The sequence below is a fragment of the Rhinoraja longicauda genome, chromosome 35 (genome assembly GCF_053455715.1).
Source record: "Rhinoraja longicauda isolate Sanriku21f chromosome 35, sRhiLon1.1, whole genome shotgun sequence".
In the NCBI taxonomy this organism is placed as follows: Eukaryota; Metazoa; Chordata; class Chondrichthyes; order Rajiformes; family Arhynchobatidae; genus Rhinoraja; species Rhinoraja longicauda.
Genome location: NC_135987.1, coordinates 19,972,902 through 19,990,713, shown reverse-complemented (window position 1 = coordinate 19,990,713; position 17,812 = coordinate 19,972,902). Strand labels below are relative to the sequence as shown.

The 17,812-nt window shown below is 49.0% G+C and overlaps 1 protein-coding gene across 12 annotated transcripts in view; it reads right to left on the bottom strand.

Annotated features, from left to right (window-relative positions):
* zmiz1a (zinc finger, MIZ-type containing 1a) overlaps positions 1-17,812 on the bottom strand; it is a 334,001-nt gene that overhangs the window by 27,439 nt on the left and 288,750 nt on the right. For 6 of the 12 annotated variants that reach the window (XM_078428564.1, XM_078428555.1, XM_078428556.1 and 3 more), the window contains 10 exons: positions 15,936-16,089; positions 14,561-14,675; positions 12,724-12,938; positions 11,247-11,445; positions 9,422-9,700; positions 7,512-7,694; positions 7,332-7,406; positions 3,123-3,173; positions 1,393-1,567; positions 15-195 (listed from right to left, as the gene is read on the bottom strand). In XM_078428564.1, coding sequence (XP_078284690.1) covers positions 15-195; positions 1,393-1,567; positions 3,123-3,173; positions 7,332-7,406; positions 7,512-7,694; positions 9,422-9,700; positions 11,247-11,445; positions 12,724-12,938; positions 14,561-14,675; positions 15,936-16,089 — 1,627 coding nt within the window. Of the gene's footprint in view, positions 1-14; positions 196-1,392; positions 1,568-3,122; positions 3,174-7,331; positions 7,407-7,511; positions 7,695-9,421; positions 9,701-11,246; positions 11,446-12,723; positions 12,939-14,560; positions 14,676-15,935; positions 16,092-17,812 lie in introns of all 12 variants that reach the window. The other 6 variants (XM_078428560.1, XM_078428557.1, XM_078428566.1 and 3 more) reach the window with 6 other exon arrangements.

Genomic DNA, 17,812 nt, shown 5'->3' with positions numbered 1-17,812 from the left:
GGGCTGAGACTCACCTCCACATCAGGGTCTGATGCACGGACTGGCGGAGGTGGAAGACGTGGTTGCTGACAGCCAGGTTGTGTTCCAGCCGGAAGGGTTCCAACACCACACCATCCCTCACCGGGAAGGTCAGTCGCAGCTCGTCGGTCGCTGCGACCAAAGAGGGAGAGAAAGTGTCAACTTTCCCTTTAGTATCTGCGGTACAGCAAATCGTATCGTCACAAGGGATTCACTGTTTACACATCAAGCTCCTAACCAGGTCAAAGCACCGGCAGGCTAGGCTGAGTGAGATTTAAAAGAATTACCAATGTCCCAAGACTGGGAAAACTACGTTACACAAACAACCGAAATAACCCGATAACCTTTATACATTTCAACCCTTAGATTTAGATTTAGGGATACAGCACGGAAAAAGGACCTTCGGCCCACCGGGTCCGCGCCGCCCAGCGATCCCCGCACACTAACACTATCCTACACCCACTGGGGACAATTTTTACATTTTTGCCCAGCCAATTAACCTACAAACCTGTACGTCTTTGGAGTGTGGGAGGAAACCGAAGATCTCGGAGAAAACCCACGCACGTCACGGGGAGAACGTGCAAACTCCGTACAGACGGCGCCCGTAGTCAGGATCGAACCTGAGTCTCCGGCGCTGCATTCGCTGTAAGGCAGCAACTCTACTGCTGCGCCACCGTGCCGCTCAAGGAGGAGGGAATTGATAAGAGTTTATAGGAGCAGAATTAGACCATGAGCAGGATTAGCATGGGAAACAGGCCCTTCGGCCCACCGAGTCTGTGCCAACCACTAGTTCTATGTTATCCCAATTCCACATCCTACAAACTAGGGGCAATTTTACCGAAGTCAATCAACCTTCAAACCTGTACGTCTTTGGAGTGCAGGAGGAAACCGGAGCAACCGTATAAAACCCACGCAGTCACACGGAGAACATACAAACTTTGCACAGACAGCACCCGTAGTCAGGATAGAACCCGGGTCCCTGGTGCTGTAAGTCAGCAACTCTACCGCTGCTCCACTGAACTACCCTCCCTTCAAACTCCTTTTAAACACAGTGGGTTTATTGATAAATTAATAGAAGTAACATCGAAATGTCCATAAAATAATCTGCCACCCCCCCCAAAATCATAACAGCGCCGGATTAATGGAATTTTCCAATATCTTTGAACACCAATTTATCATTCATCTGCTTGGAAAATTGTTCCAGGTATTCATTACACCTGGTGATCGTGGTTATAAATTTATTTCTCACTGAGGTTTGACAACGGTTAATAGTTATGTACGATGAAGTGCAACAAAGGAGGTGAGATTTCCATTGCATTGCAAACTCTGCTTTCCAAAATTATTTTGCACCGTCGTTGTTGTTGTCTAACTCACTTGGAGGAGGTGGTGGAGGCAATGAGCTCAGGTTGGGTTTAATGTCAGGTGGGAACGGAGGCTTAACGTCCTGGTTCGGAGACAGGTATGATGGGATACTGCTTCCTGGAGTCATAGGTGGAGTGGGGTTTCCCGGAACAGGAGAATGTGGATAACCTGCCACAGACCTCGGGGGCTAAAAGAGAAAAGAGAACAGTGACGGGGAGGTGCAATGCTTCACTGGAATCGCATGCACTTTCATGCAGCATGGCGGTAGTCAATTATCATATCATGCAGAGAAGTTAACACATTTTAATCCACTCAAACTATGATTGAATCTTTGCAGTTTCCAAAATCTTGTCAACAGTCGATTTTGTTCAGTCATAAGAGTAAGCTACTTTATTGGGTGGAATTGAACCTTTCCCCAGTCATTCACAACTGGCCACCATCCACTATGGACAAGCTGGTGTCTAACAGTACAATCCATTATAAAGTGGACCCACTCCCATTAATCGCACTCCAATTATAGCATAGTCAGCTGGAGAGGAGAAACATTTCAGACCTAGCAACATTCCACTGCCTGAGACTGCACTTGGCACAGTGAGACCAACCACTTCAACTTCTGTTCGCAACCCCCCAATATGCAAGTGGAACTATTTCGGTATTGACCATGGAATTTCTTGATGCTTGAATTTTAAGGGGTTGTCTCAACTGGATGGCTTCTGCATCGTGAAGTGTGGCGGTTAAAAACATAAATAAATTATCTTTTTTTTAAAGTTTTTGAACTGACTAAATGAATCCCTGAGCATGCAAAGTTTTTTTTATCTAGACCAGTGCTTCTTAAACTCTTTCACCCGTGAGTCTTTATCACAAAATTTCATTCACACTCGACATTTTCTTATGTTTTTTGGGGTAATTTTCTTCTTTTTCGCCCCTGTTATCTATATTAAGTCATTCACCGTTCATGCAACCCCTCTAGTTTCATTCATGCTTGGGTGAACCATTCACCAGTTTAAGAAGCACTGATCTAGACCTCTGTATTTCAGTTTCTTGCTTCTGAGTTCCAGGAAGACTCTCGTACAAGTTCTCCCTCCTCATTGATATGAGATCTTCACATCAACCCCAGCTCCACTTTGAAACTTTCCCCTGATCTCTGAATCTTGACCCATCTTCAAATCCTTGACCATCTTCAACCATTACACTGAGATCTTCCTACCAGTGGGCAAACAAACATCTTTTCTTTTTTAACCAAAGGGTGGTGAGAACATCCCAGGAAGATCAGAGGGACATCATTTCACAAGAAACCTGATCCACGACTATATCTTCCCCAGAAACCCCAGATAACGTGAGAGATGTTTCAAGGAAAGTTGGCCCTCCATCTCCACTTGTTCCCAACCCTGGAGATAGGGGAACCTATCTTCCAAAGTCTCCTAGTGGATTAGACCTTCATTCTGAGACACTGTGGACGAAACAGTTTTATTCCCATCATGGTCATCCTTAACCCAATATCCTTCTCTAGAAGTCACAACCCCTCTCCAATTGTTCAAAAATAGTTTAAACATCTAGAAAATTACTATCAATACATTCTTTTGGAAATATTAATACTCAAAGGTGGTTGAAAAATGTCAGCTATGTAACTGAACAGATATCAGCCGTCAATTTGTTTAATTAACAAAAAAAGTTTTCTTTTAAAAGCAGTTTATTTTTGTCTAATGTGTGGAGTAGGGTCAGTAAGAACAATGTAATCTTACTTTGCTTTCTTTTCCACTCCCAGCATTTGTGATGGAGAGACAGAGAGGACACTACCAGGCAGTCAGCGATCACAAGAGGATGGGACGTTTCCAATTATTGTGTTGATTAGTAATGAAAAACAGAATTGGCAGGTTTACTGTACTGCAAAAATTTGCTCTTCTCAACATTGTTAAAGCCTAGCTAAAGCAAAGTCATTGCTTTCTGTACGTGACATAACCTTTAGAAAAAGTAATCAATAAAGCATAAGGGAACCCTGTCAGCAGGCCAGTGTATTCCCACATACTAAGGTTATATTTGGTTCACTTTCCAAGGAGTGTCGGGGCAGTAATAAACATGGGTGTATGAAAAGCAAAAATGTTCGGGTTGGGAACATGTTGATGTGGAGAGACTGTATGTCAATTGGAAACAAAAAACGATGATTATGAACTGGGAACAATGAAACTCGCCAAGTTAGAGGGAAAGGATTATGTTCAGAGAATTTAAGCTGTGGTTCAAAAAGTACCAGTAACTCAACGAGACCAAAATAAATGTCCAAAATGCTAGGCACGTACTAAGATATTTTTTATCTGGTGACATGGATCTGCGAGTCGAAGTTCAACCCTTGTAGAGCAACTTGATGGATCAACGTTACCGAACAAATAAATCTTTTGCCATCCCTCCATTCACGTCTATACTTCACAACTCCCTTGCGTTACAGTTCATGAGGAAAACACAAAGTGCTGGAGGAACTCAGTGCATCAGGCAGAGTAAGAGGGAGGGTAGGGTGGGGGGGGGGGGGGGGTGGGTGGGGTGGGTGGGGGGTGGGGGGAATAGAGTCTTGTTTTGGGTTGGGACCGTTCTTCAAGTCTGAAGAAGGGTCCTGACCCAAAATGACACCTTCAGCCTCCAGAAGATGGGTCCTGACCCAAAACGTCAACCTGTCCATTCCCTCCACAGATGCTGCCTGACCCGCTGGGGTCCTCCAGCACTTAGCGTTTTGCTCACGATCGCAGCATCTGCAGTTCCTTGTGTCTCTGGATCATAGTTCATCCTGGACTGCACAACCACTCTAACCATTGTTGACAGCATTGGAAAACAATCGCACTCACTGAGATAATGGATTCATTTACAAGTGGAACTCCCAGTAAAGTGATCATCATCAGTGAATGAAACATGTCAAGAGACAGAAGCAACAATAGCATGCAAAATATATTTTTAGGTTCCAAAAATAAAATCACCAGCAGTGATTTGTAGGAAATATTACAGATATAAACCCAGGAGTAATATACCTACCTGAATGATTTAGTGGTGCAATGAGATGCATACACAACCATGCAAAAGCTTTAAATATTTAGTTTATGTTCAATAAAAACTGTTAGTCTCCTCTTGTGTCAACGTATGAATCAGAAACAAAACAGCAAGAAAGAGTGAGTGTCTGAATGGGTGATGTTTACATGGTTCAAAATGGCCATCGTGGGGATGGGCAAAGAGGTCCCAGGAGGAGTGATGGGAGTGACTGGATTGACAATGTTTGCTGCAGATTTACGTGGCCATCTTTTTGCAATCCATCATCTGGGAGAAGGCACAGGGGTCTGAAAACCGTGACCACCAGGTCGAATAATAACCCATTCCCAAAACCATCAGGCCCTTGAACGCTTCACAACACTAACCTCAACTGTGGACTATGGACTTCTGTGGTTGTACAAAGGACCAAGGATCGGGGTTATTAATTGACCGGAACTTTGTTTGATTTATGTTGTTATCTACGTACATTGTGTTTACAGGCCTGTTGAGCAGCTGCAGGTATGAATTTCATTGTTCTGTTGTTGATACACAATTAAACACTCTTGATTTTCTTAATTCCTACTGGGAATAACCCGAATCAAATCCTCTGGGGAAGATACACTAGGTATCTAGGTTAATTCCCGGAATGGCGGGACTGTCGTATGTTGAAAGGCTGGAGAAATTAGACTTGTATACACTGGAATTTAGAAGGATGAGGGGGGATCTTATTGAAACATATAAGATAATTAGGGGATTGGACACATTAGAGGCAGGAAACATGTTCCCAATGTTGGGGGAGTCCAGAACAAGGGGCCACAGTTTAAGAATAAGGGGTAGGCCATTTAGAACGGAGATGAAGAAGAACTTTTTCAGTCAGAGAGTGGTGAAGGTGTGGAATTCTCTGCCTCAGAAAGCAGTGGAGGCCAGTTCGTTGGATGCTTTCAAGAGAGAGCTGGATAGAGCTCTTAAGGATAGCGGAGTGAGGGGGTATGGGGAGAAGGCAGGAACGGGGTACTGATTGAGAGTGATCAGCCATGATCGCATTGAATGGCGGTGCTGGCTCGAAGGGCTGAATGGCCTACTCCTGCACCTATTGTCTATTGTCTATTGTCTATTGATACCAGGCTGAATAATATCACCCATCCTTCAGGTTTAGCATGAAAATCAGCTAAATGTGGGAGGTGGGTTTGTAAACTTCTGTTTGGATGTCCTGGCCAAAATGCACTCAATGTGCAAAATGAAACCCAGAGGACAATCATTTTCTGTTTAGTTTAGTTTAGAGATACAGTGAGGAAACAGGCCATTCGGCCCACCGTTACTGCACCGACCAGCGATCCCCGCACACTAACACTACCCTAAACACTCTTGGGACAATTTTACATTTACACCAAGCCAATTAACCTACAAACCTGTTCCTCTTTGGAGTGTGGGAGGAAACCAAAGATCTCGGAGAAAACCCACGCAGGTCATGGGGAAACGTATAAACTCCATGCAGACAGCGCCCGTATTCAGGATTGAACTGGGGTATCTGGCGCTGTGAGGCAGCAACTCTACCGCTGCGCTACCGAGCCGCCCTGTTAAATTTGATGGTCCTCCAATCTTCAGGCAACATCTTTGGAATATGTAGTATGAGAATGTGGAAGGTGAGGGAGGTGAGGGTGGAGCATGGAGGAGGGACAGTGAGGTATGTTTGTCCAACATCCAAACTGGTTTTACTAACCCCGGCTGCCAAGGGTGGGCTACAGTAAAGCCAGGACTCTGGTTTGACAATGAAGGGTCCTGGTGGGAGGTGGGAACATCTCAATCAGGTCCGGCAACGGCCATTCAGTGAGAAGTGTGGGGTTGTGGTGGGCCAGTTGTGTGAATGTAAATCTTAAACAGCTTTGCCTCTTTCCCAATTCAGATTCCCGAATGATATTGGGGAAAAAAACCCAGAAAGTGCTGGAGTAACTCAGCGGGTCAGGCAGCATCTGTGGAGAATATGGATAGGTGACGTTTCACAGAGTGCCGGAGTAACTCAGCGGGTCAGGCAGCATCTGTGGAGAACATGGATAGGTGACGTTTCACAGAGTGCTGGAGTAACTCAGCGGGTCATGCAGCATCTCTGGAGAACATGGATAGGTGACGTTTCACAGAGTGCTGGAGTAACTCAGCGGGTCAGGCAGCATCTCTGGAGAACATGGATAGGTGACATTTCAGGTCAGGTTCTTTCTTCAGGCATCCCGGCCTAAAGACCTTGCCTACCCATGTGCTCCAGAGACTCTGCCTGACCCGCTGAGTTACTGCACCACTCTGTGTGTGTGTGTTTGTGAACTAGTATTTTCTGCCCCGTGTGCCTCTGAATGAAATTTCTATGAAAAATAAATGTTGGCAGTTAAAGAATGAACCCAAACTGAACACAACTCTAGTTGTAAACAACTGGAATCTTACATTCCATTTGAATCATTTACTGTGTTATGCAGTTTAGTTAGGTTTAGTTTAAAGACACCACATGGAAACAGGGCCTTCTGCTCACTAAGTCCACACCAACCATTGAACGCCCATTTACATCAGTTCTACAGTACGTTATCCCACTCCGTGCGCACTAGGGGCAATTCACAGAGGCCAATTAACCAATTAATCTGCAACCCGTTGGGATGTGGGGGGGAAACTGGAGCACCCATGCGGTCACAGTGAGTACGTGCAAACTCCACACAGACAGCAACCGGAGGTCAGGATCGAACCCGGGCCTCTGAAGCCGTGAGGCAGCGGCTCTACCCGCTGCACCACCCTGCTGCATCTGGAGCCGCTGTGTAATGGAGTGCACTGATATCAAGCGCCAAGAGACAGTCTCTGGTTCAGTGGGAGGGTGAACGGGGCAGACAAGACGGTGAGGCCTACAGCTGGATTCAGAAGCTGCATAAACAAGACATGTAGAGGGAGCTTCCCCTCTCTCCAGTACTTACCCCATTCAGGCTGCTCTGACTGTACGTATATCCACTTCCAGCAAAGCTACTGTTCTGTCCATTGAACTGTTCTGCCTGTTGGAGTTGTGGGTTTGGAAGAGACAAGCAAATGACAGTCAATGTCCAATTCAACTCAAGCACAGAGATAAACCAAATACGGATCAACAGAAGGGTGCTTACCTTGTAATACTGAGGCATGTTAACAGGGGGTGGTGGGTACTGGCCTGTGCTTTGCTGGCCCGGCATCCTCTGGCCTACGTAACTGGGTGATGTGATGGGCCTCTGGGAGTTGGCAGCGGGGTACTGCCCAGCCTGACTGCTGAACTGGCTGCTTGGTCCATACTGTTGGGCTCCGTAGCTTGGCTGCAGGGACACAGAGGCAGTGTGAGGGCTCTTTATCACTCGCCCCGACACAGAACAAAAACGGGCAGCAAAGTAGTCCGGGAGGAGAACAACAGACAATCTGCATGCGGTTCAGACAGGATAAGAGGCAGGGGATAAAGGAGGAGGGTTTAGTATACCAAGATGTGGTATCCACTCCCCATTCCCATCAAGATGTGAACCCTCTCCCCGTCAGAACTGCCACCTCCATCGACTCCTTCAAGTCCAGGCTCAAAACCTACTTCTATTCCCTAGCGTTTGAGGCCCTCTGAGGGGGCGCCGTGAACTGTTTATGTCTGTGTTGTTAGGTCTGTGTGCTATTGTATGTTCTTTTTTAGTACCTGCACTGATGTACAGCACTTTGGTCAACGCGGGTCTGAAGAAGGGTCTCGACCTGAAACGTCACCCATTCCTTCTCTCCAGAGATGCTGCCTGACCCGCTGAGTTACTCCAGCATGTTGTGATACCTCAGACTATTCTTTGCTGGCTTTACCTTATTTCCTTATCGAGTATCTATACACTCCAGATTCAGGGACAGTTTCTTCCCAACTTTGTTCAGACATTACTGGACTTTACCTTGCACTAAACGTCATTCCCTTTATCGTGTACCTATACACTGTAAATGGCTCGATTGTAATCATGTGTTATCTTCCTGCTGACTGGTTAGCACGCAACAAAAGCTTTTCACTGTACGGAGTGAGGGGGTATGGGGAGAAGGCAGGAACGGGGTACTGATTGAGAGTGATCAGCCATGATCGCATTGAATGGCGGTGCTGGCTCGAAGGGCTGAATGGCCTACTCCTGCACCTATTGTCTATTGTCTATTGGTACACGTGACAATAAACTAAAACAAAACGGAAAAAAATATATGGGGGAAATGTGAGGTTGTCCACTTTGGTCTGGTCAATCATAAAGCTGGATTGTATATACGTAGTGTGAGATTAGGAATGGTGATACCCAGGGTAATCTGAGGATGAAATGCCAAAGATTTGTCAAAGTGGGAAGAGCAGGTAATTAGTGGGCAGTGGGATGTTGGACTTAACTGCAGGAGGAATGGAAAGTGAGAATTGGGGACCCTTGCTACAACCTACAGAGAGCTGTGGTTGGACTGCACACGGAGTCTCTTTATTTCAGAAGGCCCTCGGACTACCCTTGATCGGACTTTGTTGGCATTACCTTGCACTAAATGTTATTCCCTTGTCATGTATCTGTACACTGTGAATGGCTCGATTGTAATCATGTGTTGTCCTTTCCGCTGGCTGGACAGAAGCTTTTCACTGTACCTCGGTACAGATGACAATAAACTAAACTAATGTCTTATTAGTGACAGTCAATGTAACACCCTTCGTCCTCTATAGAAACAGAAAAACAGAGAACAATAGGTGCAGGAGTATCACCTTCGAGCCATCACTGCCGTTCAATATGATCATGGCTGATCATCCAAAATCAGTACCCTGTTCCTGCTTTCTCCCAATACCCTTTGATTCCATTAGCCCTAAGAGCTAAATCTAACTCTCTCTTGAAAACACCCAGTGAATTGGCCTCCACTGCCCTCTGTGGCAGAGAATTCCACAGGTTCACAACGCTCCGGGTGAAAAGGTTTTTCCTCACCTCAGTCCAAGATGGCCAACCCGTTGCTCTTACCCTGTGACCCCTGGTTCTGGACCCCCCCCCCCCCCCCAGCTTGTTCGTGCTCTGTCGCTGCTCACCTCACCCGGGTACGGCCTCTTCACCCCTTGCATGGGCATCTGCTGCGTTGGTCTTGGGGCGGGGTACCCCTGCTGTGCCACCCTCTGGCCGTGCGCGGTGAAGACGGGGTTCATGCCCGGCGGCCGGGGCTGGCTGATGGGCATGGGGGGCCCACTCATGCTGCTAGGGGTCATCCCCGAACCCATCGCTCCAGGGTTGATGCTGCCCTGTATGGTGGAGGGGCCACGCTGGCCCTGCTGGTTCATGAACTGGCTGTTGTAGGCCTGTGCTGGACCCATCTGCAAAACAAACACACACACACATGCACACCCACACACGCACGCACACACACACACACGCACACACACACGCGCACACACACGCACGCACACACGCACACACACACACGCACGCACACACACACACACGCACACACGCACACACACGCACGCACACACACGCACACACACGCACACACACACACACACACACACACACACACACACACACGCACACAGAAAGAGAGACGTCAAAACCCCATAATCCATCCAATAATCCTGGACAAAATGTGTAGGAAGGAACTGCAGATGCTGGTTTGGATCGAAGATAGACACAAAATACTGGAGTAACTCAGAGGGACAGGCAGCATCTCTGGAGAGAAGGAATGTCTGAAGAAGGGTCTTGCCCGAAACAAGTCTGAAGAAGAGTCTCGACCCGAAACGTCACCCATTCCTTCTCTCCAGAGATGCTGCCTGACCTGCTGACGTATTCCAGCATTTTGTGTCTATCTTCGATAATTCCAGACTATTGGAAATCGCTTCTACAACACGTCAAGTTTACTTTAGACATTAGAGGTACACCGTGGACATAGTCCCTTCAGCCCACCGACCAGCGATCTCCCCGTATACCAGTCCTATCCTTCGCCCACGGGTTAAGATACAATTTACAGAAGCCAATTAACTTGTACGTCTTTGGAGTGTGGGAGGAAATTGGAGCACCCGGAGAAAACCCAGGTGTTCACAAGGTTTGTGTATAATCTGTGTACTGACAGTACCCGCAGTCAGGATTGATCGCGGGTCCCTGGCGTTGTCAGGCTGTGCACATACATGTACACTGGCATTACATGTACGACAACTTTCCAGACAACCCGGTGGGTTTAAGGGGTGCATGGGAAACGGAACAATCCATTCCCCTCCACAGATGCTGCCTGACCCGCTGAGTCAATGGCTTCTTCCCACCAACCATCAGGCTTTTGAACACAACACAATATTAACCTCAACTATGAGTCAGAAGGAACTGGAGATGCTGGTTTCCAAAAAAAGACACAAAGTGCTGGCATAACTCAGCTGGTCAGGCAGCAACAGTCAACTTCTACGGACAGTCTTTGGTTACACAAAGGATTTTGGGGGGTTTGTTTTGCACGTTATTAATTAATTGATTTCTTTGTTTATTATATATTATTTCTGTGTTTACAGGCCTCTTAGCCGTTGTAAGTAAGAGTTTTGTTGTTGTGCTGTGAGTGGATATGCCAGTACTCTTCAAGCTTAACGCTTGTCACTTTGCTCAGGATTCCAGCATCTTGTGCCTCTGGTGAGTTTTCAGTTTGTAGGTTTCACTGCTGGGACCTGCCCCTCTTGATCTTGGGCCACAGCATTGCCTCTCCAGTAGGGCACAAAGTGCTGGAGTAACCGAGCGGGACAGGCAGCATCTAAAGAAGGGTCTCGGCCCGGCAACGTCACCCATTCCTTGTCTCCAGAGATGCTGCCTGTCCCGCTGAGTTACTCCAGCACGGGACGATGCCCACACTGGACACGTGAGCTGCCAACAAGATGGGTCCTTGCTTACCGGTCCGTATTGGTTCATCTCCTGATTCTGCTTCTCCTGCAGCGCGGCCACTGTTGCGGTGGCGGTAGCGGTTGCCGTGGCAGCGGCGGCAGCGACAGCAGCTGCGGCCGCGGCCGCGGCGGGTTGGGTGAAGTCCGTGGGCTGCCTGCTGTGTGGCGGGATGCCCATGGAACCGGGGGCATTGGGACCTCCGGGGTAACTGCAAGAGAGCGGAGAGAGGGTGAGCAACCCAAAGATCCCCGCGCAAAGCCACGTGTAGCCGAGCGGCGTCACGCCGTCTCCTGCCAGACGGTGGCGCTACACGGAACACGGGACAGCACCGCGTAGGCACACGGAACTGCAGACGCTGGTAAACGGAACAGGGAAGGTAGTTGAGGCAGGGATTATAACAGCATTTAAACAGGCACTATTAAAGGAAACATTTAATGGGAGAAAACCGGAGCACCCGGAGAAAACCCACGCAGTCACAGGGAGAACGTACAATCTCTGTACGGACAGCACCCGTAGTCAGGATTGAACCTGGGTCTCTGGCGCTGTGAGGCAGCAACTCTACCGCCAAGCCCGTTCCTCCAGAAGGCTCCAGGAGATGGATGACTTTCTCTACAGTAGAACATCAATGAACAAGTCAGGGCTGGAGTACACTCTGGGATTTTCATGGTCGTTGCTGCTATCCTTGTTGGTTTGGAGTCATAGAGCCATGGATGACTTGGTGTGGCATCATTGAGACGGTGTGTGTCCCACCTGCCGCTGTACATCGTTACACATGACAATAAACTAAAACAAAACTGAAAAAAAATAATAACATGGGGAAACCTGAGGCTGTCCACTTTGGTGTGGACAATGGTAAAGCAGGATTTGATGTACATAGTGTGAGATTAGGAACGGTGATACCCAGGGTAATCTGAGGATGAAATGCCAAAGAGTTTGCAAAGTGGGCAGAGCGGGTAATTAGTGGGCAATGGGATGTTGGCCTTAACTGCAGGAGGAATGGAAGGTGAGAGTTCGGGATCCTTGCTACAACCTACAGAGAGCTGTGATTGGACTACACATGGAGTGGTCCATACCAAAGATATTAGAGGAGGAAGATGGGCCACTCTGTTGAAATCGCCTATACTGAAGTGTAGTACGCAAAGGAGCATAACGGCCGCCATTTTAGTAAGCAAAACCTGCCGTTCGCTCTGCCTCTCGCAGTGTAATCAGTGTTTTGGGGGAACAGTATGTGTGATGATACCATTAAAATGCAGAATATATCTCATCTATCAATTCACAGATTTTTGTTATTTGTCCTTTTTAAATGTTTCTGCAGGTTTCTGCCTACTAAAATGGCCGCCGTGACCTACTACGGTCTTTAAGGTCGAGTGGTCTATCTTGCTCCTCTAGTATCTTTAGTGCATCACATCCCAGATGCTGCTGGGATGTGCAGCTTATACAGTCTCTTTCTTTCAGAAAGGCCCCCTGGACCCTTGATCGGCCCCACCTGCCGCCGTAGTTGCCGCTGCCTGTGTAGTTGGGCCGGCCGTAGATGCCTTGCTGTATGTACGCTTGGTTGGAGCCACCTTTGGCCGCCGAGAACTGCTGCTGCTGACCGGCAAACTGCGGCGAGTTAATCCCGGGATTGTTTCCCGACATCCCAGACCCCATCGGGTTCCCTCCGGGGGTCATGGGATTACTGGCGTTGGCCATGGCCACCTGCTTGGGGTGAAAAGAAAAGAAACAGGTGATGTTAGGACACACTGGAGGTTCGGGCCGCCAACTGTGTCTCATATTAGCCGTGACATCCCGTATCTTGGGCTGAATTGGTTTGTCCCGTACGGGACCGCCCTTGTCCCGTATCAGTAGGGTTGCCAACTCCCTCACTCCCAAAGAAGGGACAAAGGGTGACGTCACCGCCCCGCGCCCCACGTGACCTCGCCCAGCCAGCGGCCACGTGCTCCCGCTGGCTGGGTGAGGTCACGTGGGGCGCGGGGCGGTGACGTCATCTTGTCCCGTATTTAGGAGTGAGGAAGTTGGCAACCCTAACTGGAGGGCAAGGTGCAAGCGATCATACGGAAAGCCCAGCAACGCTTCCACCTCCTCAGAAGATCAAGGAGATTCGGTATGTTTTGTTTAGTTTAGTTTAGTTTAGAGATACAGGCCCTTCCGCCCACCGAGTCCGCACCGACCAGTGATCCCCGCACACTAACATTAACCCACACTCACTAGGGACAGTTTACATTTATACCAAGTCAATTAACCTACAACGGGACCCGGGTTCGATCCCGACTACGGGTGCTGTCTGTACGGAGTTTGTACGTTCTCCCCGTGACCTGCGTGGGTTTTCTACGAGATCTTTGGCTTCCTCCCACACTCCAATGACGTACAGGTTTGTAGGTTTGTTGGTATAAATGTAAAATTGTTCCTAATAGGACAGTGTTGGGTAGTGTTAGCATGCGGGGATCGCTGGTCGATGCGTACATGGTGGGCTGAAGGGCCTGTTTCCGCGCTGTATCTCTAAACTAAACTAATCTAAACTAAATTAAGTTAGAATTTCATTGTACCGTTGTTGGTACATACGTCAATAAAACACTTTTGACTCCTGACTCTGTAGTTTGCATGGTTGATTCATGGTTTAGATTAGTTTAGAGATACAGCGCGGAAACAGGCCCTTCGGCCCACCGAGTCCACACCGACCAGCGATCCCCGCACACTAACACTATCCTACACACACTAGGGACAATTTTTACATTTACCAACCCAATTAACCTACATACAATAGACAATAGGTGCAGGAGTAGGCCATTCGGCCCTTTGAGCCAGCACCGCCATTCACTGTGATCATGGCTGATCATTCAGAATCAGTACCCTGTTCTTGCCTTCTCCCCATACCCCCTGACTCCGCTATCCTTAAGAGCTCTATCTAACTCTCTCTTGAATGCATTCAGAGAATCGGCCTCCACTGCCTTCTGAGGCAGAGAATTCCACAGATTCACAACTCTCTGAGTGAAAAGGTTTTTCCTCATCTCCGTTCTAAATGGCCTACCCCTTATTCTTAAACTGTGGCCCCTGGTTCTGGACTTCCCCAACATCGGGACTCCCCCAATAACTGTGTGTGGGTGGAAACCGGAGATCTCGGAGAAAGCCCGCGCAGGTCACGGGGAGAACGTACAAACTCCGTACAGACGGCGCCCGTATAGTCGGGATCGAACCCTGGTCTCCGGCGCTGCATTCGCTGTAAGGCAGCAACTCTACCGCTGCGCCACCGTGACGCCAATGTGTGGACAAGATAGACCCACACTACAATCAACAGTGGAGATACATCGTGGAGCTGTGCTTACCTGGCTCTGCGACGTGTTAGTGACTCCCCACACGGTGGTGACTACAGACAGCGACCCCGGAGGCTGGCTCGTGTTCTGTTGCCAAGGGACAGGGTCGTAGGTGAATGACCCATCGCTACCGGAGAGAGAGAGAACAATTAGCACAGGATAATCCTGCCCTATCATCCCTGTGAACTCTCCCGGGATTGTGCCACAGGAACCAAATTTGGAATGCCCAAACTCCACCGGGGGAATTAGCATAAGTCATTAAATTACATGGATAGGACGGGTTTGGAGGGATATGGGCCGAACGCGAGCGGGTGGGACTAGTGTAGCTGGGACATGTTGGCTGGTGTGGGCAAGATGGGCCGAAGGGCCTGTTTCCGCACTGTATCACTCTGTGACTTTTAACCAATTTGAAAGTCAAGAATAGCAGCAGTGACCGCGAAAATCCCAGAGTTGGTCGAGCTCTCTCTGGTCAGTGAGGTTCTACTGTAGAGGAACCAACCATCTTTCCCAAGTCAGATCTCTATGTGACCCCCCCCCCCCCCCCCCAACAAATAAGATCTGAAGGTTTCACAAAATAATTAATAAACTCACCCGACTCCATTTTGTGAGGTTCCCTAAATAATGTTGCTTTAGAACAATGTGTGGTTTCAGGGTTAATTGGCAAACCCACCAGTCAGCCTGGACTTATGTCTGGCGTGTGTCCGGGGTTGTGTCTGGGGTTGTGTCTGGGGTTGTGTCTGGGGTTGTGTCTGGGCTTGTGTCTGGGCTTGTGTCTGGGCTTGTGTCTGGGGTTGTGTCTGGGGTTGTGTCTGGGGCTGTGTCTGGGGTCGTGTCTGGGGTCGTGTCCGGGCTTGTGTCCAGGGTCGTGTCTGGGGTTGTGTCCAGGGTGTGTGTTTGGAGTTGTGTCTGAGGTTGTGTCTGGGGTTGTGTCTGGGGTTGTGTCTGGGGTTGTGTCCGGGGTTGTGTCCGGGCTTGTGTCTGGGGTTGTGTCTGGTGTTGTGTCCAGGGTGTGTGTTTGGAGTTGTGTCTGAGGTTGTGTCTGGGGTTGTGTCCAGGGTCGTGTCTGGGGTTGTGTCCAGGGTGTGTGTTTGGAGTTGTGTCTGAGGTTGTGTCTGGGGTTGTGTCTGGGGTTGTGTCCGGGGTTGTGTCCGGGCTTGTGTCTGGGGTTGTGTCTGGGTTATGTCTGGGCTTGTGTCTGGGGTTGTGTCTGGGGTCGTGTCCGGGCTTGTGTCCAGGGTCGTGTCTGGGGTTGTGTCCAGGGTGTGTGTTTGGGGTTGTGTCTGAGGTTGTGTCCGGGGTTGTGTCCGGGGTTGTGTCCGGGGCTCGTGTCTGGGGTTGTGTCCGGCCGTGTGTCCGTGTGGGGAGGGGTAGGCGGGCAGTCACTGACCTGTGGGGCCCAGGGGGGAGCGTGGGCTTCATGGGGTTCATTGGGTTCATGGGGGGTTGCATGGGCAGTTTTCCGGGGGTGTCGTTCTGCCGGCTCTTCTGGTGACGAAGGAGCAGGAGGCGACCGAGGTCCTCACACCACGACGACAGGAGGGCTGTACGGGGAGAGAGGAGAGCCAACGTAAACACCTCGACACCATCGCCACCTCACCATAAACACCGCACCGTCACCATAAACTCCCACCTAACACCCCTCCGGCAATCTGCCGTCACTGGGGGTGGTGGGCACTGGGCTCGGGGGACACAGTCCCGTCCCATCACGTCCTTCCTCTTGCACCTCCTGTTGTACCTGTGGTACGGGCCCATTGTGCTCACGAGTGGTCTGATCTGATTTGACCGGGTAGCACGCAAACAAATGCCTTTCACACTTTTGCGGTACGCGTGGCAATAAAAACACAATCGGGATTGTGCACACCTACGTTCACAACTACGCACCCACATGCTCAAGCACGTGTACGCACACACTTGCACACGCACTCACTGCCGGTTGTTTGACAGGCTTGTTACACCAGACACACTCGGGAACAGCTTGCTTGCCGTTGTAGGCACAAGGAAATGCAAATGCTGGTTTACAAACAAAAGACACAAGGTGCTGGAGTAACGCAGTGGGTCAGGCAGCATCTCTGGGTAGCATGGATAGGCAACTGAAGTAGGGTCTCGACGTGAAACCTGCTCACTTACTCCAGCACTTTGAGTCTTTTTCATCCCTGCTGTTATCAGACAACTGGATGTCCCTTCCAGGAGCTAAGTGTGTCGTCCTGATCTTCCAACCTACTTCAAAGTGCACCTTGCACGTTTTCTCTGTAACTGTAACGCTGCAACTGGGCAAAACAACTTTCTGCACACTGCCATTTTGCCCCTGCACTACCTGTTGCACCTGTGTACGGTTTGATTGTGCTCATGTTTGGTCTGATCTGATTTGACCGGATAGCACAAAAAACAAATCCCCTTCGCTGTATGTTGGTACACATATAACAATAATAAATCAATATCAATATTTGCACATGCATGCTTACACCTGGGCACCCACAGGTGCATGCATGTGTGTACACACACACTCATGGTTACACACACACTCACACACATGTACGCAAACACTCATGCATGTACTCACTCATGCACAGGCATGCACACAAACACTCAGACATGCATGTACTCAAGCACGCTCACACACACATACTCGTGCACACACCTGTGCACACATACGCTCATGCACACCTACTTGTGCACACTCCCACCCACGTGCACACCCACCCACATATACTTGTGCGGCAACACACACATTCGCACACACCCACTTGTGCACACGCACACATTTGGACACACACACTCTTGCATACACACACTCATACACACACTTGTGCACACGCACGCCCATGCACACACAAGGGCATGTATAGGCACCCACTGTAAAATCACAGATCACCATCCATTCCTTTAACTCGGCAAGGTGCCTGTGATATCTGCAGAACTGTCCGTTTGGCATTTTGTCGCCTTGCACGTCCATTAATAAAGAAGAGCTGTTCATTTCCCTGCTTGTGCTGTGATTGTGATAATTTATATCTATCTGGGGGCCAATTGCGATAATCCGGTTAAGCTTGTAGAACCTCCAGACCTCACACTGAAGCATTTATTGACGGCTGGTGTGTCTGCTCTCTGTTCCTGTCTGAGCTGTTATTTACTGCAGACCATTCAACACAAGAGCCTGATAAGAAGACTGATGGATTCAGTAAAGGACCAGAGGGAGCTCGAATGGAGGAGTAGAAGCTGTTTGCTGGTGAAACATCAAGTGGTCTGCCCGCAAGGATACTTGCTCCA